Source organism: Cherax quadricarinatus, chromosome 100, assembly GCF_038502225.1.
Source record: "Cherax quadricarinatus isolate ZL_2023a chromosome 100, ASM3850222v1, whole genome shotgun sequence".
NCBI lineage: Eukaryota > Metazoa > Arthropoda > Malacostraca > Decapoda > Parastacidae > Cherax > Cherax quadricarinatus.
The window spans coordinates 912,871-939,440 of NC_091391.1; the positions used below are offsets into that span (position 1 = coordinate 912,871).

At 40.3% G+C, this 26,570-nt stretch overlaps 1 protein-coding gene across 1 annotated transcript in view; it reads right to left on the reverse strand.

The window, feature by feature from the left end:
• Positions 1-26,570, reverse strand: part of LOC128704664 (zinc finger protein 91) — a 123,093-nt gene that overhangs the window by 62,485 nt on the left and 34,038 nt on the right. The window contains exons 2-3 of the mRNA XM_070079660.1: positions 6,399-6,629; positions 1,618-4,302 (exon numbers count right to left, since the gene is read on the reverse strand). Of these exons, the coding sequence (XP_069935761.1) occupies positions 1,618-4,049 (2,432 nt within the window). The 5' untranslated portion in view covers positions 4,050-4,302; positions 6,399-6,629. The remainder of the gene's footprint in view (positions 1-1,617; positions 4,303-6,398; positions 6,630-26,570) is intronic.

Below are 26,570 nucleotides of genomic sequence, written 5' to 3' on the forward strand. Positions count from 1 at the left end.
AAAGTGTCTATCTTTTGCTATAGTTATGGCTAAACTACGTCAAATTTTGTTATTGTACTATTTAAGTTTTCCTATCAATTGGTCAATGCTTCTCCTGCAGTAGCTGAATAGGAAAATACAGTTAGCTCTCTTAAAAACCTTCTCTGTATAGTAATTTTTTTTTTTTTGTAAATACACTTGAAAAAGTGACTCGAAAATTAAATAGCATGTACTATGAAGGCCTTTCCACAAGCTCTTAAATTTCAGATGTGCTTTTCCAATGTCAATTACAAAAAAATTGCACCGTTTGGAGGAGGTTTATAAGAGAGATGTCTGTAGTTATGTAGTATTTATCAGGCTGCCAGGGTAGTCATTACACACTGGAATGTTTATTATTCTGATGCTCGGCTGTATATAAATTTTGCAATTATGAAGACAGGGCAGGAAATCATGTTGACATAGTAATAAAATAAATCTACAATGCTATATTTATAAATTTAAGGATGACCTGGGTGTCCCTGGGAAGGCAAAAGAAATTGGATAATCTGTTGTACAAATACTGTAAAACAAAGAGGCAAGTTCCTGGTCCTTGACAGGCTATGCTGTTGTTTCAGTGACACAAATATACGTGTGTGTACAAATAACTCGCACATAAAAGAGAGAAGCTTGGACCATTGACTTTTTCAATGGTCCAAGTCGGACCGAAATGTCGTCATAAGCTTCTCTCTTTTATGTGCAGGTTATTTGTGTATTGTTCCAGTCACGGTATTGTGCCTTTTTTGTTATTTACGTGTGTGAAAATAATTTGCTTACACAGCATCCTACCAAGTTCAGTTTTATCCCTGATCCGACCTTATATGTGAACAGTTACTCTTCTGCTTACATACATCACACACACAACTACAAGAAACCTACACAGAGTAGTAAAGTAGACCTAATATCTTATCATAAATAAGTGTTTATTCCACATTAATATTCTGAATATCCTCCAGTTTGATAAATTATTGAAGAACAACCATGCAAGTTTACACTGTCAAACACCACAATGAATGTTCACTAATAACCCGCATGGAGAAAGAAACACAGGTTGACTGATCTGCATATTTTGGCCCCCCCTTCTGGGATCCTCTTCATCTGCTGAAGAGGATCCCAGAAGAAGGTTGAAATACAGTGGACCCCCGGTTAACGATATTTTTTCCCTCCAGAAGTATGTTCAGGTGCCAGTACTGACCGAATTTATTCCCATAAGAAATATTGTGAAGTAGATTAGTCCATTTCAGACCCCCAAACATACACGTACAAACGCACTTACATAAATACACTTACATAATTGGTCGCATTCGGAGGTAATCGTTATGCGGGGGTCCACTGTATACAGATCAGTTAACTTCCCGTGTTTCTGTCTCCATGTGGGTTATTACTGAGCATTGACAAGTGCTCATTACACTTTAGTTATTCACCATAATAAGTGTTCAATCGTCACAATTGCCTCTTTGATGCCATCGCTCTTACTCTCAAATGTTTCAAGAATCAATTAGATCTCTTTGTAATGAGAAATATTTTTCAATACAATTTTATACAACACTACACTGTTGCTAAATAAATATCTTTTAGCAAAACTTCCGCAATGTTAATTACAGAGACCACAATGTTCGGACATGTTCCCACTGAGCGTACGCATATGGTGGCTGATATGTTTGTTGAATTAGTAGTTTCCCGTCTGCATCACATTCGAATGGTTTCTTGTCATTTTGAACTACCACATGACTATTCTGGTCCTTCTGCTGCACTGGTATCTGTTTTGCAAATTCAGCCTCTCTCCTCTCTGTATGAACAAAGCTATGGCTGTTAAGATGGCTTTCCTGCGTAAATCGCTTTCCACAATGTGTGCACTCAAATCTCTTCTCACTGTGCACGTACCTATGGCTACAAAGGTAACTCTCGTGAGAAAATCGCTTGCCGCAGACCTCACATGCGAATTTTTTTTCCTCTGTGTGCACAAATTTGTGAGTCATCAGATGGTTCTCATGGATGAACCTCTTCCCACATTCATCACATGCATATTTTTTCTCATCATCATTCATATATTTATGGGTATTTATATGATTCTTCTGCATCATTTGTTTTCCCCATTGCTGGTACTCAGCTTTCTTCCCACTGTGTGTAAATTTATGGCTGTTTAGATGAATTTCCTGGCCAAATCGTTTTCCACATTCATCGCATTCAAATTTTTTCTCTTCGTTATGCACAAACATGTGGCTACTGAGATGGCTTTCCTGAGAGAACCGTTTCCTACACACCTGACATTCATATTTCTTTTCTTCACTGTGCATAAATCTGTGGCTATTAAGGTGGCTGCTCTGACTAAAACGCTTACCGCAAACATCACATTCAAAATTCTTATCACTGTGCACAAGCATATGACTATTAAGATGGCTTTCCATATTGAATCTTTTGCTACACAGAGGGCATTCAAATTTTTTTTCATTATGTACTAGCATGTGACTGTTCAGGTGACTCTCCATATTGAATCTTTTACTACAGATTTCACATTCAAATTTCTTTTCGTCACTGTGTACTAACATATGGCTATTAAGATGACATTCCATATTGAATCTCTTACCACAAACTGTACACTCGAAATTTTTATCCTCACTGTGCACTAACATATGGCTATTCAGATGACTCTCCATGTGAAAGCGTTTGGCACACAACATGCAGGAAAACTTTTTTTCGTTATGCACGAGCATATGACTTCGGAGGTGACTTTCCATGTTGAATCGTTTAGTGCATAGCGGACACTCAAACTTTTTCTCGTTATGGACGAGCATGTGGCTATTGAGGTGACTCTCCATGTTGAACCTCTTGCCGCACATTTCGCATTCGAACTTCCTATCCTCGTTGTGCACCAGCATATGGCTCGTCAAGTGGCATTCCATGTTAAATCTTTTGCTGCAAATTTGACATCCAAATTTTTTATCTTCACTATGAACAAGCATATGACTTGTTAGATGGTTTTCCATTGCAAAGCGCTTGTTGCACACCTCGCATTCAAAGTTTTTTTCTACTGTATGAACAAGGATATGGCTGTTCAGATGGCTTTCCATATTGAATCTCTTCCCGCATACTTCACACTCGAACCTCTTCTCGTTATGCACCAGCATATGACTTACAAGGTGACTCTCCATTGTAAATCGTTTATGACACAACAGACACTCGAACTTTTTCTCACTGGTATGAACAAGCATGTGACTGTTCAAATGCAGCTCCAAGGGGAATCGTTTGTCACACTGAGGACATTCAAATTTTTTATCCTCGTTGTGAACGACCATATGACTGTTCAGTTGAACTTCCATGTGAAAACGCTTACCACACATCACGCACTCAAACTTTTTGTCCTCATCATTATGAACAAGCATATGGCTTTTAAGATGGCTTTCCATGTTATATCGTTTACCGCACAATAAACATTCGTGATTTTTATCTTTACAATGCTTTAACATATGGCTGTTCAGATGGCTTCTCTGCGTGTATCGTTTTCTACATATTTCGCATTCATATTTTCTGTCCATGCAGTGTACTAGCATGTGGCTATTTAGATGATTTTGCATTGCAAACCTTTTGTCACAGATTTCGCATTCGTATTTCTTCTCAGTGATGTGTACGTGCATATGACTTGTCAGATAGTTTTCCATTGTGAATCGTTTACCACAAACTTCGCATTCAAACTTTTTTTCCCTGCTGTGTTCTAGCATATGCCCATTAAGATGACTTTCCATACTAAATCTCTTATCGCATATTTTACACTCAAAGTTCTTCTCTTTGGTATGCCATTGTATGTGGCTGGTGAGATGACTTTTCTGCGCATATCGTTTACCGCATCTCTCACATTCGTACGGCTTATCGCCATCTAGCAGATGACTGGGTTCTTTAACAGTTACATTATTTTCTTGGATGTGGTAATGTCCGTAAAAACTAGGAGGGTGGTGTATCAGGGTCTGCGTTCCAACGGCAGTCGTCTGGCTCACTTTATGAAATTTTCCAGGGTAAGGAATGTGTAGCCCTTCCATTATGAGGAATGACTGTTGTGTAATTTATATAAGTTATTCCTCAAATTGCATTTTCACGCGATCTTCTCGGTGATCACTCATCTCAGTTACATTGTTAATGCATGTTGTCTTGTTTTCATTGTTGATTTGTATTGTCTTGCTTTTATTGGTGACTTATACTGTCTTGTTACCATTGTTGATACATAAAGTCTTGCTTTTGTTTTTGACAAATATTCTCTCTTGGTCTCAAGAAGATGTATCCGTGTCCATGGACCTGAAAGACACAACTTACGTGAGACACTCAATAAAGTATAGAGTACAAGGTACACTAGACACACTCAGTAAAGTATTGAGTACAAGGTACACTAGAGACACTCAAAATATTGAGTACAAGGTACATTAGAGATACTCAATGAAGTATAGAGTACAAGGTACACTAGAGATACTCAATAAAGTAAAGAGTACAAGGTTCATTAGATGCTCAATAAAGTATAGAGTACAAGATACATTAGAGACAACAAAATATACAGAGTACAAAGTGCACTAGAGATACTCAATAAAGTATTGAGTACAAGGTACATTAGAGATAATAAAGTATAGAGTACAGTGGTACCTTGAGTTACGAACTTAATTCATTCCAGAAGGCTGTCCGATAAGGAACGAATTTGTTCCCATAAGGAATAATGTAAATTAGGTTAGTCCATTTCAGAACCCCAAAAATACACTTACAAAAGTACTTACAAAAAAACACTTACATAATTGTTTGAGTTGGGAGCTGTTCGAAACTCGAGGTACCACTCTACAGGGTACATTAGAGATACTCAATGAAGTATAAAGTACAAGGTACATTAGAGTACAAGGTATATTAAAAATCCTATAATTGCTTATTATTGCTATTTAATAACTTCATACAGACAGATAATGGCCTTAATTAGACAAAACATGCTCAAGTGAATACAAAAGTGGCCCGGTGGCTAAAGCTCCCGCTTCACACACGGAGGGCCCAGGTTCGATTCCCGGCGGGTGGAAACATTTCGACACGTTTCCTTACACTATTGTCCTGTTCACCTAGCAGCAAATAGATACCTGGGTGTTAGTCGACTGGTGTGGGTCGCATCCTGGGGGACAAGATTGAGGACCCCAATGGAAATAAGTTAGACAGTCCTCAATGACGCACTGACTTTCTTGGGTTATCCTGGGTGGCTAACCCTCTGGGGTTAAAAATCCGAACGAAATCTTATCTTATCTTATCTTACAACATTTGGATAATGACAGATTTATAAAAATTCTGGTACAATTGTCTTCATTGGCTCACAACTAATACACTGTTGATAAAGAAATTTTAAATGTCATTCCTGACTGTCCCAGACAATTCTTAAGTCACTTGTGAGAGAAAAGGGAAGAAAGCTAAGTCAGGTCAAGTGAAGATAAGAAAGGATAACCTCTGTGTACCAGAGGCTATCCTCATGCAGTGCTGAATGTTGTCTAGCTTCATAAAAACTATGTATCATGTGGAAATGTATTATTTTTCTCTAACACATTGGCCATCTCCCACCAAGGCAGTGTGGCACAAAAAAGAAGAAACACTTTCATTGTCACTCTCGCAGTGCCAAGTCACCGTCTGGAAGAGACTCGGGCAGCGACAGTACCGGAGAACCAAGAACAACTCCATCACTGTGTGGAGAGATTATTATTTTTTTATTGTACTTCTGGATTTCTCTTAATTTCACTCTCTATCACACCTTGACGACTGTCCAGGATGCACCGAATTATCTAAAATTTCTCTCCAGACAGTAGGTTAGTTCTGAATTGTTCCAGTCATGGTACTGCAACTTTTGTGCTTTTGGCTAAGTTTTGGTTAGGATTCAGATTATATAGATTTAAATTAGGGTAAGTGTCAGTACTCACTATAATTACTCAATTCCAATTCCACACACTGAAATTTTACAAATTGTGAAAAAGGAGCGGCATGGAATTGTATTTACCCTGTTCAGCCTACTATTAACTTTCGGTTTTGAACATGTTTGTGCTGGTTCTACAATTTTGATGTTAGATCCAACATACAGCCTCTTCTCACTTCTCGTTTTCCGATGACTTGGACTTACGACGGCTCTCTGACCAGTATTCATACCTAAATAATACATGTTAGAGCTGATTTCCTCTATTCTGCTTATTACAGTATATATAGTATATAGAGTATATGTAGTATATATAGTATATACAGTATATATAGTATACTACTGTATAAACATTTAAAAATATACCAAAAATGTTATAAATGGCACAAAGGTGACAGTAAAACAATATAAAAAAAAATATCAAAGATGGTTGATATAAACCCACTACCATTATAGTGTGCTCCTCACTTACCGACGAATTTGTTTACCGATGAGGTCTTAGGAACGGAACTCCGTCATTAAGTGAGTAGAGGCTGTATATCACATACAAGTCGTGGAGGCAGGAAATACACTGCCTGCACTCTGAAGGATGGGATGTGGATATATTGCAGTTTTTCTAACGGTAGTGTCAGCATGCTTCTGGCAAGACAGTGATGGAGTGAGTGATGACGAAAGTGTTTCTTCTTTTTCGGGTCACCCTACCCTGGTGGGAAACGGCCGATGTGTTAATAAAAAAACAAATAGGTTTCTGAAAAATCGTGGAGATTCTCTACCTGAACACCATTCCCAAATTTGTCAGAGACACACATGCCACAGTTCACACAAATAACCCGCACATAGGAAAGGGGAGCTTACGATGACGTTTCAACCCAACTTGGACCACACTCACACTGTGTGACTTTGTAAGTGGTCCAAGTCAGACCGAAACATCGCCGTAAGCTCCCCTCTCCTATGTGTGGGTTATTTGTGTACTGCTCCCATCACAGTATTGTACCTTTTTGTTATTTGTACCACAGTAGTCAGTCTGTTGACATACTCCTCTGGAGATGGGTTCAGCTTTATGCTTTCCCCTAGGGTCTCATATCTGAGGTTTAAAGCCTTCATTCCCTAGAACGCATTTCATAGCTGGTCCTCTCCACTGAGTTTCATAACCTTGCACTAACTGGGGTTGACATACAAAAGTTTACATGCATCATCACAGGTGACCATCCCCCACACTGTCAGTTAACCCTTAAACGGTCCAAACGTATATATACGTCCACGCGCGTAGCGCCCCAAACGTATATATATGTTTTCTTTGTCATTCATTCAACATTGCCACGATAAGCCTGAGTCACCTAGACATGAGAGAATGGGTGTGCGCACTCACTGTGTTCCATATTAAAATAATTGGGGATGCCTGGGCACCATATGCTCTTTTTTCCTTTTAAAAGAAAAGATTTTTTTTTCCTCAAAAAAGTTGGGGCGCTACGCGAGTGAACGTATATATACGTTTGGACTGTTTAAGGGTTAAATGCAGATCTATGTTGTGTGTAGCGCTCCGAATGTAGATCTACATATTTTTTTTACATAAGAAAGCGTGTAAAATCAAACGCAGATCTACATTTGGAGCACTACGCACGTGAACACAGACCTGCATTCAGATGACTATGCACGTGAACGTAGATCTACGTTCGGAGCGCAACGCACGTGAATATAGATCTACATTTGGACAGTTTAACCCCTTCAGGGTCCAAGGCCAAAATCTGAAGTGGTGCTCCAGTGTCCAAGAAATTTTGAAAAAAAAAAAAAAAATAATTTTTTCTTACAGAATTAAAGAGCATATTTTTGTGAAGGTAATAAGACAAAAAAAAAAAATTTCTGATCAGTACTTACCGAGATACAGTGCCAAGAAGTTTGTCCAAAATGATGTGGTGGCGGCAACATCGACGAATTCCACAGACACACATTACTTTATTTAGCGGTTTTTATAGTTTTTTCTCTTCTTTTCCAATTTTTTTTCTTTTCCTACTAACATTTGGGGCCTGAGAGACCAATACTGTATATAATGTATATATATAAACTCACTGTATTGAACACAATAACCGCACTAAAGTTATTATCATATTATTGTTTACCACTGTTGTTTATTACAATAAACATGCACAAATATTGTATAATACAGTGGACCCCCGGTTAACGATATTTTTTCACTCCAGAAGTATGTTCAGGTGCCAGTACTGACCGAATTTGTTCCCATAAGGAATATTGTGAAGTAGATTAGTCCATTTCAGACCCCCAAACATACACGTACAAACGCACTTACATAAATACACTTACATAATTGGTCGCATTCGGAGGTGATCGTTATGCGGGGGTCCACTGTACTAATGTTCTATCATATATTTACATATTTACAATCACTGGACATGGTTTTAGAACTGCTGGAGCTTGTGGAACTCCTTGAAACAAGGCACGCATAAACCAAGTGTCTTTGCGTCTTTGTTGCCATCATTTTGTTTGTGCACAGACGATGCATCTCTTCTGAGCAAATTTCTTCCGAGTTGCAGGAAGCTGTATTATGAAATGATCACCTTCCCTCCTCAAATGCTTGGGTATATCCTGAGTAACTCGAGGACCTTGTTGTATAGCAGGTGTTCTTACCTGGTACTTCATTATGAGTTGTCTGACAACAGACAAACAAAATTCACCATATGGTGGTCTGTTGCCAGTCTTTATTTGGTACATATTATATGCATTGAGCATTAAAATGTCCATGAGATGGAAGAAAAGTTTCATGTACCACTTGTAACTCTTACGAACACAATCAACAAAACCAATCTGCATGTCACATTTGTCAACCAAGCGCATGTTTTGTGTATAATCAATCACTGTCACTGGTTTTTGAATACGTTCATTAGTCACTCAATCAACTTTGCCACTGTCTTGCATTTCATTACGGTGAATGATTGTCAACAATGTGACATCTCGTTTGTCATGCCACCGTAATGCCATGATGTCACTGGCAGTAAACACCTGCACGTCATCACCACGAGCACCTGCGTTGAGCCTGGGCATATGTTTACGATTAGAATGCACTGTGCCACACACATCTGTCTTGTTCACTCGCATGAAATCACTGAGTAATGGGCTTGTGTACCAGTTATCGATATATAATGTATGCCCCTTACCAAGATAAGGTGCCATCATGTTTCTCACTATGTCACCTGAGATACCCAATAACATCTTGGTATCTTTCAATGTTTTACTTCCCGTGTATACAACAATATCCAACACCAGGCCACTGTCACAGTCACAGAGTACAAACAGTTTTATACCAAAGCGTTTCCTCTTGCTCGGTATATACTGCTTGAATGACAGTCTACCTTTGAACAAAATCAAAGACTCGTCAATTACAAGATTCTTGAATGGTTAAAAGTATATGCTGAACTTTTGTTTGAGATACATGAAAACATTTCTAATCTTGTATAACCTGTCACTTCTGTCAGGCCTGGTTTTGTCAGAGAAGTGCAACATACGTAACAGTAAGATAAACCTGTTCACTGGGATGATTTCACTGAAGACCGGGGTAGAAATTAGCCGATCTGTTGACCAGTATGCTTTTATATTATGCTTATAGACATGAGGCATAAGCATTATTGTTGCAAAAAGCAAATACATTTCTGCAACAGTTGTCTCTTTCCACCTGTGTAGTCTTGACTGTGGTGATATGATCGTATTTGCCATGGTGTACTCAAAATACTTATTACTTTCCCTGACAATAGTTTCCATCAATGGCTGGTCAAAGAATAATTCAAAGAATTCCAGTTCATTGGCCGTGGTTCCAAGGGGACAAGTAGGTAGAATTCCACTTTGAGAGTGGTGGGGCTTGGGAACAAAATTGGGATTTTGCTGCCAATCCCAGATACGGTTTGCTGGTGGATACTGGACATCATAGGCTGGTTGTGCGGGTGGTTGTGGTTGTGTTGGGCTGGTGGCTGACGCTCCGTTTTGTTCTTGAACTGACGAGTCAGCAGCATGGGTCCCAGCCTGGGCTGGTGAGTCACGCATGGCGGTGCCACTACCATCACCACTACCACCATCTACTGATGCCTGTGGTCTATCCATGCCAAGTGTAGCCACATCATCCTCACTATCACTATCTAAACCTGGTGTAGGGCCACTGGATGTACTCCGGGATGTACTCCAAGATGTACTCTGTCCCCTGGGCACAGCATAGGGTACACTACCCGAGCGCATGCGGCGGCGAACATACCGACGCTTCACTGGTGAATATGATTCCTCACTATCACTACTCGAATGATCGTCAAGCGCAATAAAATCACAATCCACGTCACTATCATCATCATTACTGAAGTCAGAGGCCTGGCCATGTGAAAATATTAGTTTTCTCTTGCGTTGAGGCACAACCGACCGTGAGTCACGAGTGCCCACACCAGAGGTAGAAGGTTGAGGATCGTCAGGGTTTTCTGAACTATTATCGGTATCCTGGTCATTCCTTTCGGTCACTAATTGATCAAAGCCGTAGAATTCGTCTTCATTTCCACTTCCATCAGTGTCAGAACTATCAGATAGGAAGAGGAGAGTCCCAATTTTCGGGGCAGTTAGAGCTGACTTGCGACGAGGCATGGTGAACAAGGGTAACTGACCCGGCGTTCCCACAATGCTATGCGGGCGCCTAGATTTTTTGTTTATGGCGCACACCCACCATGCAGACCCGTTCTCTCACATGTAGGCCTATGAGCGCTTTCGCGCTAAATTTGACGGCGCTAGAATTTTGGCATAGATCTACGGTTTGGACACTCAACGTGAAGCCGTAGATCTACGGGACGGACCCTGAAAGGGTTAAGGGTTAAGAAGTCTTAAAGCATTAAAATTAGTTTACCCAAAATACACTGCATACTAGTAGCTTTCTTTTGTGCTTAACAATATTTTATTACATGTAAACTAAATTATCTTTGTATGGCATAAAAAAATTAACTGTTTCCCCTAATAAGTAATATTGTAATAGAATTGACCATAAAACAAACTGCATACAGTAAGCTCTCTTATAAAGGTCCTTTATACAGTATAGTGCAAATTTTTGTAAATGCGACTGAAAAAGTACATCTAAAATTGAGTAGCACATGAAAGGCCTCCACATTATGTGGCAATTAATTTTGGATGAACTTTTCAATTTCATTTACACAAAACTGCTCTCCTGTATATAGAATAACTACGATCTTATCCTACTGGCATTTTTGCATGTATTTTAATTATATTCACCATTGAAATATATATATTTAAAAAATTGTCTAACTTACTTATAACTACAAATTACTATACAGTATATAAATTCGTAAGCAGTGACATATTCAAAAAATCTCATTCAAATTCAATAATAAATTTACATACGAAATGTTTACTTACCGTAGCAGCGATGATATACATTATTTTGGCCAGTACATGCCTTACTATGGAATCACTTTCCTAGTCATCTAAAACTGGCACTCTGCTTATATCTCAAAAATTCATTCTTCTGGATGCCCTGTATGATAGGTGACAATGTGCTTTTGTGACTTATTCTCTTACGCCTTAAACGTTTCTCACATACTAAGCCTAGAGAATAACACAGGCATGTTTGCCAGCCGTCATGGCAGACGCAGTTGCTAAGTTACTACAGACTCTCTATAGCAACTAAAATGCCAGGCACAAGGGGCTAGTAACTCCTTCTCATGTATAAATTACTAAATGTCCAAAAATAAACTTTTCAAAAGTATTTCTTCTTTTTTGGGTCACCTGCCTTGGTGGGAGACGGCTGGTTAAAAAATTAAAAACAAAGAACAAAAAAGCAATAGCAATCAGCCTACTCCTGATCTACTGGTATTCTTCGTAACCTTTAAAAGTCGGAAACAAAGGGTATAAAGCAGAAACTATTATATTACAACAACTGTAAGTACAGTGGACCCCCGGTTTACGATATTATTTCATTCCAGAAGTATGTTCAGGTGCCAGTACTTACCGAATTTGTTCCCATAAGGAATAATGTGAATTAGATTAGTCCATTTCAGACCCCCAAACATACACGTACAAATGCACTTACATAAATACACTTACATAATTGGTCGCATTGGGAGCTGATCGTAAACTGGGGGTTCACTGTATTATCAAGAGATAAAACAAGGATTGGGGATTGTGATAATTCTTCCCCTACCTCACACTCATGAAAGGAGTGGATCAGGAAGATTCTCCAATTACAGTACGTACACAAAACAGTTTCAATTGTAATGGCTAGAGAATGAAACATTTCACTCTTTCACAATTTACTACCATCATCTGTCTTGTTATTTGTGTACATAATTCAATGTATTTTTAAAGCACAGCCTCTCCTCACTTAACGACGGAGTTCCGTTCCTAAGGCCATTTCAGCAAATGAATTCGTCACTAAGTGAGGAGCATACTATATGGTAGTGGGTTTGTGTCAACCATCTTTAATAATGATTCACGAAATCGTAATGACACGATTGCAAACAAACCATACCACGGGCAGGATTTGAGCCCGTGAGTCATGTTAATGGCTTTGAGGGGACTTGAGCTAGAGTTCATCACGGCCACACTAGCTGGAGATTCGTCTGTAAAAACTTGCATTTGTGGTCACAGTGGTGCCTATGCTAACCTTCCTATGGTGTAGAAATATACCTAGTTGGACGAATATTATTGTGGCTAGCTGGTCTAGTGGCTAACGCGACGGTCTGGAGTTTTGAGACTCTGACCGCGGGTTCAAATCCCGCCCGTGGTATGGTTTATCTTTAATAATGTTTCAGTGTTACCTTTGCACCATTTAACATTTCTGGTATATTTTTTAAATGTTTATACAGCAGTGTACTGTATATTGTAATAAACAGAATAGAGGAAATCAGCTCTAATATACATTATTTAGGTATGTGCATATTGGTCAGAGAGCTCGTTGTAAGTTCGAGTCGTCAGTAAACGAGTACAGTGGACCCCCAGTTTACGATCAGCTCCCAATGCGACCAATTATGTAAGTGTATTTATGTAAGTGTGTTTGTATGTGTATGTTTGGGGGTCTGAAATGGACTAATCTAATTCACAATATTCCTTATGGGAACAAATTCGGTCAGTACTGGCACCTGAACATACTTCTGGAATGAAATAATATCGTAAACCGGGGGTCCACTGTACGTCCCTAAGTGAGGAGAGGCTGTATTCTGGGCTGTTTTACAGTGTTGATTCAGATATGTAAGTCACTGATTGAAGCTTGGACAGAACAGCATCCTGCATGCAATAATATCACAGTAAACAGGTCCTTGATAATGTGAGAAATCAGGAGAGCACTTGGGAGTTTGCTATTTTTTTCAGTGGTTGTTCTGCAGTATCCTGCATGTGCACTATCAACCTGCACAATATCCTACATGTGTACCATCAGCCTGTACCATCCTACATGTGCACTATCAGCTTGCACAGCATCCTACATGTGTACTATCAGCTTGCACAGCATCCTACATGTGTACTATCAGCCTGTACAACATCCTACATGTGTACTATCAGCCTGTACAACATCCTACATGTGTACTATCAGCCTGTACAACATCCTACATGTGTACTATCAGCCTGCACAGCATCCTACATGTGCACTATCAGCCCACACAGCATCCTATATGTACACTATCAGCCTGCACAGCATCCTATATGTGCACTATCAGCCTGTACAACATCCTACATGTGCACTATCAGCCCGCACAGCATCCTATATGTGCACTATACAAACTTGATCCTGTATTTGTGAAATATGATCTCACAACTATATGAGGACAAGGTTTAACAAATTTATCATCAAATATTTCTGACTGTACCGCAGTGTTCTTGGTGCAAGTGAAAAAAATTGCTCGTATCACGGTGAAATTTATTATTGCAATTGTAGCCAAGCACTAAACCCACAAGTCATACAGCTCTCACAGTGGAACCTGATTCTTATAATGGGGCCCAAATGAATTTGTTCAGATGAGGTTGTAGAGAGTGAACATATTGGAGGTATGCCTGAAGAGGGTTTTAGGGGTCAACACCTCCATGACCAGGTCTCATGGTGGATCAGGGCCTGATCAACCATGCTGTTACTGCTGGCCACATGCAAACCAACATATGAATCACAGCCTGGCTGATCAGGTACCAACTTTAAGTATCTGTCCAGTGCCTCTTCAAAACAACCAGGGGTGGTTAGTGTTTGTGGGGCATGTTGATAATTAAGACACGAGCAACACTTGGTAAGCTCAATAATAACCCACATGGAGGCAGAACCACAGGGGCTTGATTGATCTGTATATTTCGACCTCCTTCTGAGGTCCTCTTTAGCAGAAGAGGGTCCCAGAAGGTGGTCGAAATATACAGATCAATCAATTTCCTGTAATTCTGTCTCCCTGTGGTTCATTATTGAGCATTAACAAACGTTTATTACACTTTAGTTATTCAACAGTTGGATATCGTTATTGTTAAAATCTTTCACCCACACAGTAGGCCTCTTCAGTCAAACAGCAGTAGCAGGTGTAGCAGTCACATAAAGATGAGGTAATCAGTCCACCTTTGAAGAAATAATATTTGAGGTGCTACTACACCTGCTGCCTCTTTATCTGACTGAAGAGGCCTAGTAAGTAAGCTTATTCAGGTATACACAAATACGTACAGTTACATAGATCATCATACATAGCAGCATATGTGTAGAGAACCTGGGATAACCCAAAAAAGTCAGTGACTTATTTCTGCTGGGGTCCTTTTAATACCTTATTATACTATAAAGGGAATACAGTGGACCCCCGCATAACGATCACCTCCGAATGCGACCAATTATGTAAGTGTATTTATGTAAGTGCGTTTGTATGTGTATGTTTGGGGGTCTGAAATGGACTAATCTACTTCACAATATTCCTTATGGGAACAAATTCGGTCAGTACTGGCACCTGAACATACTTCTGGAGTGAAAAAATATCGTTAACCGGGGGTCCACTGTAATATCTTATTATTACACATAAAGTGAGAGTTGTCACAGTTGCTCTTTGCTGATGACACTGTGCTCTTGGGAGATTCTGAAGAGAAGTTGCAGAGATTGGTGGATGAATTTGGTAGGGTATGTAAAAGAAGAAAATTAAAAGTGAATACAGGAAAGAGTAAGGTTATGAGGATAACAAAAAGATTAGGTGATGAAAGACTGGATATCAGATTGGAGGGAGAGGGTATGGAGGAGGTGAATGTATTCAGATATTTGGGAGTGGACGTGTCAGCGGATGGGTCTATGAAAGATGAGGTGAATCATAGAATTGAAGAGGGGAAAAGGGTGAGCGGTGCACTTAGGAGTCTGTGGAGACAAAGAACTTTGTCCTTGGAGGCAAAGAGGGGAATGTATGAGAGTATAGTTTTACCACTGCTCTTATATGGGTGTGAAGCATGGGTGATGAATGTTGCAGCGAGGAGAAGGCTGGAGGCAGTGGAGATGTCATGTCTGAAGGCAATGTGTGGTGTGCATATAACGCAGAGAATTCGTAGTTTGGAAGTTAGGAGGAGGTGCGGGATTACCAAAACTGTTGTCCAGAGGGCTGAGGAAGGGTTGTTGAGGTGGTTCGGACATGTAGAGAGAATGTATTAGTCTGTAGTGGAAGGAAGGCGGGGTAGGGGTCGGCCTAGGAAAGGTTGGAGGGAGGGGGTAAAGGTTTTGTGTGCGAGGGGCTTGGACTTCCAGCAGGCATGCGTGAGCGTGTTTGATAGGAGTGAATGGAGACAAATGGTTTTTAATACTTGACGTGCTGTTGGAGTGTGAGCAAAGTAACATTTATGAAGGGGTTCAGGGAAACCGGCAGGCCGGACTTGAGTCCTGGAGATGGGAAGTACAGTGCCTGCACTCTGAAGGAGGGGTGTTAATGTTGCAGTTTAAAAACTGTAGTGTAAAGCACCCTTCTGGCAAGACAGTGATGGAGTGAATGATGGTGAAAGTTTTTCTTTTTCGGGCCACCCTGCCTTGGTGGGAATCGGCCAGTGTGATAATAAAAAAAAAATAATAAAGGAGATATACTAGGAATACGGTAAAATGAGTTATTTATATTTACATGTGTGTTAGCTAAAAAAATAAAAAATCATTCTCCTCCCGTTCTGTCACCTACTGTGTAGGCAAAATGTTTCATCAATATTCAGTTGTTGCACACGTGTCTTACTCAACCTGTCAGCATTTTATACCATTTTCAACATGGGTCATGTTATTACTGTATTTTGCGGCTTATTAGACGCATATTTCTTTTCCACAAAATGTCTCCAAAAACCACCCTGCATCTTATAAACTGAGGGTCAGTGACAGGAGCTGTAAGTTTGGGGTGTGGGGTGAGCTGTATCTCTCCCAGTTACATCCGATGCCGAGCTATTAAAACTAAAACAAGTCTTATAAGCCGCGAAATATGGTACTTGCTTGTAATTACCCACTTGTAGCTACAACAGCTGGGTTTCACTCACAGAATTCCATCTTCAATAATGTATGCAAATTTCCAATGGTTTAAACCCTAACTGCATTCTTTTGTGAGTTAGGGTGAGGCAAGTAGCAGGGATAATCAACAAGATTATAAAAATCTCTCCAGTTCGGGCCCACTTTAGAAACCAAAAAAAGATAGGTTCAATGTTAAAATGTACCTCTCAATAACCTATGTCTACTGTTATGTAGTGTGTATCAGTATTAATCTGCCCAAAATGTACATGCATGTTAGTGGCTTTCTTTGTGCTTAATAATATTCTATTACATGTAAACTACGCTTTGTATATTACACAAAGAAATTATTATAATCAAAGAAAGCGCTAAACCGACAAGGGTCATGCAGTGTACGCAAAGAAATAAAGTTTATTCTTCCTTTTACATAATGATAAGGACTCCAGGACTAATATAGTACTGTATATTTACGGCCTCAAAGGCCGGGTAGTAGTCCAAGACAAAATTCCATATATTATTATTATAATCAAGGGGGAAGCGCTAAACCCGGAGGATAAAATTGCATATAATCTATGGTTACATGCGCTAGCCAAACACAAAGGTACACAGCACATCAGTGAGGCATCACTGCACTAACACCTGCTATCAAATTATTAAAATCATGGGGAGCACAAACCCGTAGGATTATACAGCGCCAGTGGGGGGATGGAAGGTATTCAGGTTTAATTCAGGGAACTGGAGCACAGGTTCAATTCCCTAGATCAAGAGCCTCTCACCAGCGTCAAGGAACCTATCTTGAGGGGGACCTGCTAGCAAAGCTCTGTTTCTGGGCAGACCATAAACTAAAGCCCTCAAACGTTAAGTTCAGTTAGTCATTACATGAGTAGACCAGCACAAGACAGTGCAGTAGCAATGCATCACAAATCAGTTCATTCAGAAAGAGTATAGTCAGGCAAAATAAGTCTGACTTTTTGTGGGGTTATCCTCAATGTTTAACACTACAATAATTGTACTTATGTCTACTTGTGCCTATATAAACTTGCTTGCTTACTAAGGTAAAAATACTGTGACTATAACAAAACACAAATAACCTGCACATAGGAGAAAGAGACTTGTGACGACATTTCGGTCTGACTGGACCAAATCAGACCAAAACATCATGTCAATTTCTTCTACATACAGGTCATTTGTGTACATTTCATTCAATTTGGGTGGATATACCTGGAAAGAGTTTCGGGGGTCAATGCCCCCACGGTCCAGTCTGAGACCAGCCCTGGATGAACCCAGATTCTTTCATTTAACCCCCTCCACTTACCAAAGATGCATTTTTGCCCACCAAAGTGCTCCATCATTATTACATTCATGGGGGGAAGCATTAAACCTGTAGGGGGGCCACACAGCACCTGTAGGAATGGGAGGAAATCATGTTCAATTACAGGAATGATCAGGTCCAACTTCTTGGATCAAGAGCCCATCAACAGCATCAAGGAACCTCCCTAGAGGGGCCAAAGAGTTGCAATACCAGGGACAGGCTCAAGTTGCAAGCCAAGAGTGTACAGGAACAGTGTACAGGAAATGTTCTGGCCATCATGGCAATAATACCAACCAGCAGTGATGTGACTATGGGTGTGCCAGGATGTGTGTGTGAAGGTTTGAGTGTGAAGGTTACGAGTGTGTAGTTACGTGTGAGTGAAGGTTACGAGTGTGTGAAGGTTACGAGTGTGTAGTTACGTGTGTGTGAAGGTTACGAGTGTGTGAAGGTTACAAGTGTGTAGTTACGTGTGTGTGAAGGTTACGAGTGTGTGAAGGTTACGAGTGTGTGAAGGTTACGAGTGTGTAGTTACGAGTGTGTGAAGGTTACGAGTGTGTGAAGGTTACGAGTGTGTGATGGTTACGAGTGTGTAGTTACGTGTGTGTGAAGGTTATGAGTGTGTAGTTACGAGTGTGTGAAGGTTACGAGTGTGTGATGGTTACGAGTGTGTAGTTATGAGTGTGTGAAGGTTACGAGTGTGTGAAGGTTACGAGTGTGTGAAGGTTACGAATGTGTGAAGGTTACGAGTGTGTAGTTACGAGTGTGTGAAGGTTACGAGTGTGTGAAGGTTACGAGTGTGTGAAGGCTACGAGTGTGTGAAGGTTACGAGTGTGTGAAGGTTACGAGTGTGTGAAGGTTATGAGAGTGTGAAGGTTACGAGTGTGTGAAGGTTATGAGAGTGTGAAGGTTACGAGTGTGTGAAGGTTACGAGTGTGTGAAAGTTATGAGTGTGTGAAGGTTACGAGTGTGAAAGTTATGAGTGTGTGAAGGTTATGAGTGTGTGAAGGTTACGAGTGTGTGAAAGTTACGAGTGTGAAAGTTATGAGTGTGTGAAGGTTACGAGTGTGTGAAAGTTAGGAGTGTGTGAAGGTTATGAGTGTGTGAAGGTTACGCGTGTGTGAAAGTTACGAGTGTGTGAAAGTTATGAGTGTGTGAAGGTTACGAGTGTGTGAAGATTACGAGCGTGTGAAGGTTACGAGTGTGTGAAGGTTACGAGTGTGTGAAGGTTACGAGTGTGTGAAGGTTACGAGTGTGTGAAGGTTACGAGTGTGTGAAGGTTATGAGTGTGTGAAGGTTATGAGTGTGTGAAGGTTACGAGTGTGTGAAGGTTACGAGTGTGTGAAGGTTATGAGTGTGTGAAGGTTATGAGTGTTTGAAGGTTACGAGTGTGTGAAGGTTATGAGTGTGTGAAGGTTATGAGTGTGTGAAAGTTATGAGTGTGTGTGAAGGTTACGAGTGTGTGAAGGTTACGAGTGTGTGAAGGTTATGAGTGTGTGAAAGTTATGAGTGTGTGTGAAGGTTACAAGTGTGTGAAGGTTACGAGTGTGTGAAGGTTATGAGTGTGTGAAGGTTATGAGTGTGTGAAAGTTATGAGTGTGTGAAGGTTATGAGTGTGTGAAGGTTATGAGTGTGTGAAGGTTACGAGTGTGTGAAAGTTATGAGTGTGTGAAAGTTATGAGTGTGTGAAGGTTATGAGTGTGTGAAGGTTATGAGTGTGTGAAAGTTATGAGTGTGTGAAGGTTATGAGTGTGTGAAGGTTATGAGTGTGTGAAGGTTATGAGTGTGTGAAAGTTATGAGTGTGTGAAGGTTATGAGTGTGTGAAGGTTATGAGTGTGTGAAGGTTATGAGTGTGTGAAAGTTATGAGTGTGTGAAGGTTATGAGTGTGTGAAAGTTATGAGTGTGTGAAGGTTATGAGTGTGTGAAAGTTATGAGTGTGTGAAGGTTATGAGTGTGTGAAAGTTATGAGCGTGTGAAGGTTACGAGTGTGTGAAAGTTATGAGTGTGTGAAAGTTACGAGTGTGTGAAAGTTATGAGTGTGTGAAAGTTATGAGTGTGTGAAGGTTACGAGTGTGTGAAAGTTATGAGTGTGTGAAGGTTACGAGTGTGTGAAGGTTACGAGTGTGTGAAGGTTATGAGTGTGTGAAGGTTACGAGTGTGTGAAAGTTATGAGTGTGTGAAGGTTATGAGTGTGTGAAAGTTACAAGTGTGTGAAAGTTACAAGTGTGTGAAAGTTATGAGTGTGTGAAAGTTATGAGTGTGTGAAGGTTACGAGTGTGTGAAAGTTACGAGTGTGTGAAGGTTACGATTGTGTGAAGGTTACGAGTGTGTGAAAGTTACGAGTGTGTGAAAGTTATGAGTGTGTGAAGGTTATGAGTGTGTGAAAGTTACAAGTGTGTGAAAGTTACAAGTGTGTGAAAGTTATGAGTGTGTGAAAGTTATGAGTGTGTGAAGGTTACGAGTGTGTGAAAGTTACGAGTGTGAAAGTTATGAGTGTGTGAAGGTTACGATTGTGTGAAGGTTACGAGTGTGTGAAGGTTATGAGTGTGTGAAGGTTATGAGTGTGTGAAGGTTATGAGTGTGTGAAAGTTACGAGTGTGTGAAGGTTACGAGTGTGTGAAGGTTATGAGTGTGTGAAGGTTATGAGTGTGTGAAGGTTATGAGTGTGTGAAGGTTATGAGTGTGTGAAGGTTATGAGTGTGTGAAGGTTATGAGTGTGTGAAGGTTATGAGTGTGTGAAAGTTACGAGTGTGTGAAGGTTACGAGTGTGTGAAGGTTATGAGTGTGTGAAGGTTATGAGTGTGTGAAGGTTATGAGTGTGTGAAGGTTATGAGTGTGTGAAGGTTATGAGTGTGTGAAGGTTATGAGTGTGTGAAGGTTATGAGTGTGTGAAGGTTATGTGTGTGAAGGTTATGAGTGTGTGAAGGTTATGAGTGTGTGAAGGTTATGAGTGTGTGAAAGTTACGAGTGTGTGAAGGTTACGAGTGTGTGAAGGTTATGAGTGTGTGAAGGTTATGAGTGTGTGAAGGTTATGAGTGTGTGAAGGTTATGAGTGTGTGAAGGTTATGAGTGTGTGAAGGTTATGAGTGTGTGAAGGTTATGAGTGTGTGAAGGTTATGAGTGTGTGAAGGTTATGAGTGTGTGAAGGTTATGAGTGTGTGAAGGTTATGAGTGTGTGAAAGTTACGAGTGTGTGAAGGTTACGAGTGTGTGAAGGTTATGAGTGTGTGAAGGTTATGAGTGTGTGAAGGTTATGAGTGTGTGAAGGTTATGAGTGTGTGAAGGTTATGAGTGTGTGAAAGTTATGAGTGTGTGAAGGTTATGAGTGTGTGAAGGTTATGAGTGTGTGAAGGTTATGAGTGTGTGAAAGTTGTGAGTGTGTGAAGGTTATGAGTGTGTGAAGGTTACGAGTGTGTGAAAGTTACGAGTGTGTGAAAGTTACGAGTGTGTGAAGGTTATGAGTGTGTGAAGGTTACGAGTGTGTGAAGGTTACGAGTGTGTGAAAGTTACGAGTGTGTGAAGGTTATGAGTGTGTGAAGGTTACGAGTGTGAAAGTTATGAGTGTGTGAAGGTTACGAGTGTGTGAAGGTTACGAGTGTGTGAAGGTTACGAGTGTGAGAAAGTTATGAGTGTGTGAAGGTTATGAGTTTGTGAAGGTTATGAGTGTGTAGTTACGAGTGTGTGAAGGTTACGAGTGTGAGAAAGTTATGAGTGTGTGAAGGTTACGAGTGTGAGAAAGTTATGAGTGTGTGAAAGTTACGAGTGTGTGAAGGTTACGAGTGTGAGAAAGTTATGAGTGTGTGAAGGTTACGAGTGTGTGAAGGTTACGAGTGTGAGAAAGTTATGAGTGTGTGAAGGTTACGAGTGTGTGAAGGTTACGAGTGTGTGAAAGTTACGAGTGTGTGAAGGTTACGAGTGTGTGAAAGTTACGAGTGTGTGAAAGTTACGAGTGTGTGAAGGTTATGAGTGTGTGAAGGTTATGAGTGTGTGAAGGTTATGAGTGTGTGAAGGTTATGAGTGTGTGAAGGTTATGAGTGTGTGAAGGTTATGAGTGTGTGAAAGTTACAAGTGTGTGAAGGTTATGAGTGTGTGAAGGTTATGAGTGTGTGAAGGTTATGAGTGTGTGAAGGTTATGAGTGTGTGAAAGTTACAAGTGTGTGAAGGTTATGAGTGTGTGAAGGTTATGAGTGTGTGAAGGTTACGAGTGTGTGAAAGTTATGAGTGTGTGAAGGTTATGAGTGTGTGAAGGTTATGAGTGTGTGAAGGTTATGAGTGTGTGAAGGTTATGAGTGTGTGAAGGTTATGAGTGTGTGAAGGTTATGAGTGTGTGAAGGTTATGAGTGTGTGAAGGTTATGAGTGTGTGAAAGTTACAAGTGTGTGAAGGTTATGAGTGTGTGAAGGTTATGAGTGTGTGAAGGTTATGAGTGTGTGAAAGTTACAAGTGTGTGAAGGTTACGAGTGTGTGAAGGTTATGAGTGTGTAGTTACGAGTGTGTGAAGGTTACGAGTGTGTGAAAGTTACGAGTGTGTGAAGGTTACGAGTGTGAAAGTTATGAGTGTGTGAAGGTTACGAGTGTGTGAAGGTTACGATTGTGTGAAGGTTACGAGTGTGTGAAAGTTACGAGTGTGTGAAGGTTACGAGTGTGTGAAAGTTACGAGTGTGTGAAAGTTACGAGTGTGTGAAGGTTATGAGTGTGTGAAGGTTACGAGTGTGTGAAAGTTACGAGTGTGTGAAGGTTATGAGTGTGTGAAGGTTATGTGTGAAAGTTACGAGTGTGTGAAGGTTATGAGTGTGTGAATTTTATGAGTGTGTGAAAGTTACAAGTGTGTGAAGGTTATGAGTGTGTGAAGGTTATGAGTGTGTGAAAGTTACAAGTGTGTGAAGGTTATGAGTGTGTGAAGGTTATGAGTGTGTGAAAGTTACAAGTGTGTGAAGGTTATGAGTGTGTGAAGGTTATGAGTGTGTGAAAGTTACAAGTGTGTGAAGGTTATGAGTGTGTGAAAGTTAAGGGTGTGCATGGGTAGGGGTTAGTGAAGGTGAGGGCTACGTCTGTCAACTTGATACCAAAGTTGGTCCATAGATTAATTTTAGTTAAAAAGTTAGATTCTGTATCAAAGATTGGTGGAGGTCATGTAGGTTTAGTGTAGAGGGAGAAGTCAATACTATTGGATCAAATTATTTAGCTTAAGTCCCTCTGACATGTAGTGCATTACAGCCTCTCCTCACTTAGCAACGTACTCGTTTACCAACGACTCGGACTTACGACTGGCTCTCTGACCAGTATGCATACCTAAGTAATGTATATTATAGCTGATTTCCTCTATTCTGTTAATTACAATATACAGTACACAACTGTATTAACATTTAAACATATACTAGAAATGTTATAAATGGCACAAAGGTGACATTAAAACATCAAAGATGGCTGACACAAGCCCACTACCATTACAGTATACATGTACTCCTTGCTTAGCAATGAATTCATTTACCAATGTGGTCTTGGGAACGGAACTCCATCGTTAAGTGAAGAGAGGCTGTAATGCGCTGTACGTCAAGGGGACTTAAAGCTAAATAATTTGATCCAATAGTAATATCTTCATCCTCTAAACATAATTTTTACTTTGATCCACTCTGTTCTTCATATATACAAAAAAAAGAGTGACTGCTATCTCTCCTCTGGAGCCTTGGCCCTTGTGGCTCAAGTGGTAGCACTTTCAGCTCACAACTGAAGAATCCAAGTTAGAATCCAGTGAGTGGAAATTCTGAGCATGTTCCCTTACACGTGTAACCTTAGTTCACCTAGACGTAGATACCTGGGTGTTCATCTACTGTTGTTGGTTGCATCCTGGGGAAGAGGAACACAAGCCACTATTGGAAATTAACAAATAGGTCTCTTGGGCTATTCTAGGTTATTAACCCTGGGTTAATAATCCATCTTCAACAATATAATTAGTCAGTTTAAACTCATATAAACACCACTGAATGAATGCGAGATGTAGAGCGATGAAGTGAATAAAATTGACTCGGTGAATGTGAGATCGAGTGAGAGAAATGAGTACAAGTGAGAGAGAGTACAAGTACACAAGTGTGAGTACTCACCTCACTGTGTTTGCAGTGAATAAGTCATAGCTTTGGGCCATGCCTTAACTCTCTCATCAACTGGTTTTACTGATTTTTGGTCTCAAATGTCTCATCATGCCTACTCTTGAAACTTTCTAGTATTTCCTTTTACATCAACTATAAGACTCCACTTACTCGCCATCATAAGACTGGTTAAGTACTTTGTAACATCCATCATTATCTTCAGTTGGCCTCTATGTCTCTGGCTGACTCTATATCTAAAACAGCCTGTGCCTATCCAACCTATCTAGTCCTCTGAAAAGCTCCAGCTGCAGGTCATAATGTGACCAAGACCTGCATCAGGCAACACATGTCCTGTTTCCTGACAAACCTAATGTAACCTAACCTAACCTGTGTGATTTGCACAGTATTCCATTGACTATCATTTTTTAAGTGTAAGCCATGCGTGTCATATGAGGCGACTAAAATACTGGGAGCAATGGGCTAGTAACCCCTTCTCCTGCAGAAGGGGTTTTTACGAGGATTGTGAGGCTCAGGTTAGAGTATGTAGGAGAGAGGGAGATTATTTCCTGGTAAAAGTAGGCCTTAGAAAAGGATGTGGGGTTAAAAGATAAAGAATCTAACACAAAGTGGGAGTTGTCACAGTTGCTCTTTGCTGATGACACTGTGCTTTTAGGGGATTCTGAAGAGAAGTTGCAGAGGTTGGTGGATGAGTTTGGTAGGGTATGTAAAAGAAAATTTAAAGTGAATATAGGAAAGTCAGGTGATGAGGATAACAAAAAAATTAAGTAAATGCAGACTGAATATCAGGTTGGAGGGAGAGAGTATGGAGGAGGTGAATGTATTCAGATATTTAGGAGTGGACGTATCAGATGGGTCTACGAAAGATTAGGTGAATCACAGAACTGACAAGGGGAAACAGGCGAGTGGTGCACTGAGGAGTCTGTGGAGACAAAAATCTTTGTCCATGGAAGCAAAGAGGGGAATGTATGAGAGTATACTTATACCAACCCTCTTACATTGGTGTGAAGCATTGGTGGTGAATGTTGCAATAAGAAGACTGGAGGCAGTGGAGATGTCGTGTCTGAGGGCAATGTGTTGTGTGAATATAATGCAGAGAATTCGTAGTTTGGAAATTAGGAGGAGGTGCTGGATTACCTGAACTTTTATCCAGAGGGCTGAGGAGGGGTTAAGGTGGTTCGGGCATGTTGAGAGGATGGAACAAAATAGAATGACTTTCAGTGTATCTGTAGTGAAGGGAAGGCAGGGGTAGAGGTCAGCCTAGGAAAGGTTAGAGGGAGGGGGTAAAGGTTTTGTGTGCAAAAGATTTGGATTTCCAGTAAGCATGCATGAGTATGTTAGATAGGAGTGAATGGAGACAAATGGTTTTTAGGACGACATGCTGTTGGAGTGTGAGCAGGGTAATATTTATGAAGGGATTCAGGGAAACCAGCAGGCCAGACTCGAGTCCTAGAGATGGGAAGTACAGTGCCTGCACTCTTAAGGAGGGGTGTTAATGTTGCAGTTTTATAACTGTAGTGTAAACGCACCTCTGGCAAGACAGTGGTGGAGTGAATAATGCTGAAAGTTTTTCTTTTTCGGGCCACCTTGCTGGGAAACAGCCAATGTGTTAATAAAAAAAATAAATAAATAAATAACAAAAAATCTATCATTAGCATTTTTCTCAAGTGTCTCCTCATAATCCAAACTACTCAATTGCAGTATTATTCTTGTTACAAGACTTTGGCTATTTTTTAATTTCGTTGTAATTGTATCTAGGAATCTGTTGCTACACTCAAAGAATAATTTTTTTTTCAATCATTTCTATCCAGGTGACCTGCAAATGTGACTTGACAAAAATATTGGCATAGCATGTAGCAATACACAAATAACCCATACAGTTAGTGTGACTTTGTAAATGGTCTAAATCAAACCAAAACATTGTTGTAAACTCCTCCCTCTTGTGTGCAGATTATTTGTGTACTGTTCTAGTCATGGTATTTAAAGTTTTTTTCTTAATAGCAAGTAGCAAATGTTTCGTCATACAAGAAATTGAGGACTTCCATACCGCTATTGGTGATAATTATCAACAAATTGGGACTTTCTTACCTCTAGAAATGATAGGTCTGTCGCAGCACACTACTTGTAGCCGGCTGCTCTAACACCTAGTACGCGGTAATGTCTCGAGTTTTTAATTTCATGTGAAGTACTAAACCCGTGTGGGTTATTCAGCTGGTGGAGGCTTGATCCTCCACCAGTCAGTCTCAGGAAAGAGTCCTAGCATATGGAAAACCTCTATTCCAAGAGGACTTTCAAGGGTGGGGCAAGTATTGCTATACTGGAGGAGGACAAACTTAGGAGTGGCTGTCAGTTGGAAGGGATCTAGGAGACCTGTTCCAAAGCAACATTATTATCTGGGGAGGCTTTGAGAAAATGAGGGAATTTCTGAGGACGTTTAACCCCCCCCAAGTGTCCCCTGGTGCCACTCTGGCACTACAGCACTTCAGTGACACATATATCTGTTCAGTGACAAATGCAGTACCTGACTAATTACATTTTACTCCAAAGACATTTTTTCCAATTTACAAATTCACATATATGCACTTTCATTATTTTTCCATGCCTTCGCGATACGTTTCTTTATCCACTCGTATACAAACATGGAACATTTATACGGATGCATGATGACAATCACATACATGCAGTATTTTTGTGATAATACTTCAAAGTAATATTAAATGTGCCAAGTTACCGTTCTCTACACTGGTTCGGTAGGGAAACACTACATTTTTATAG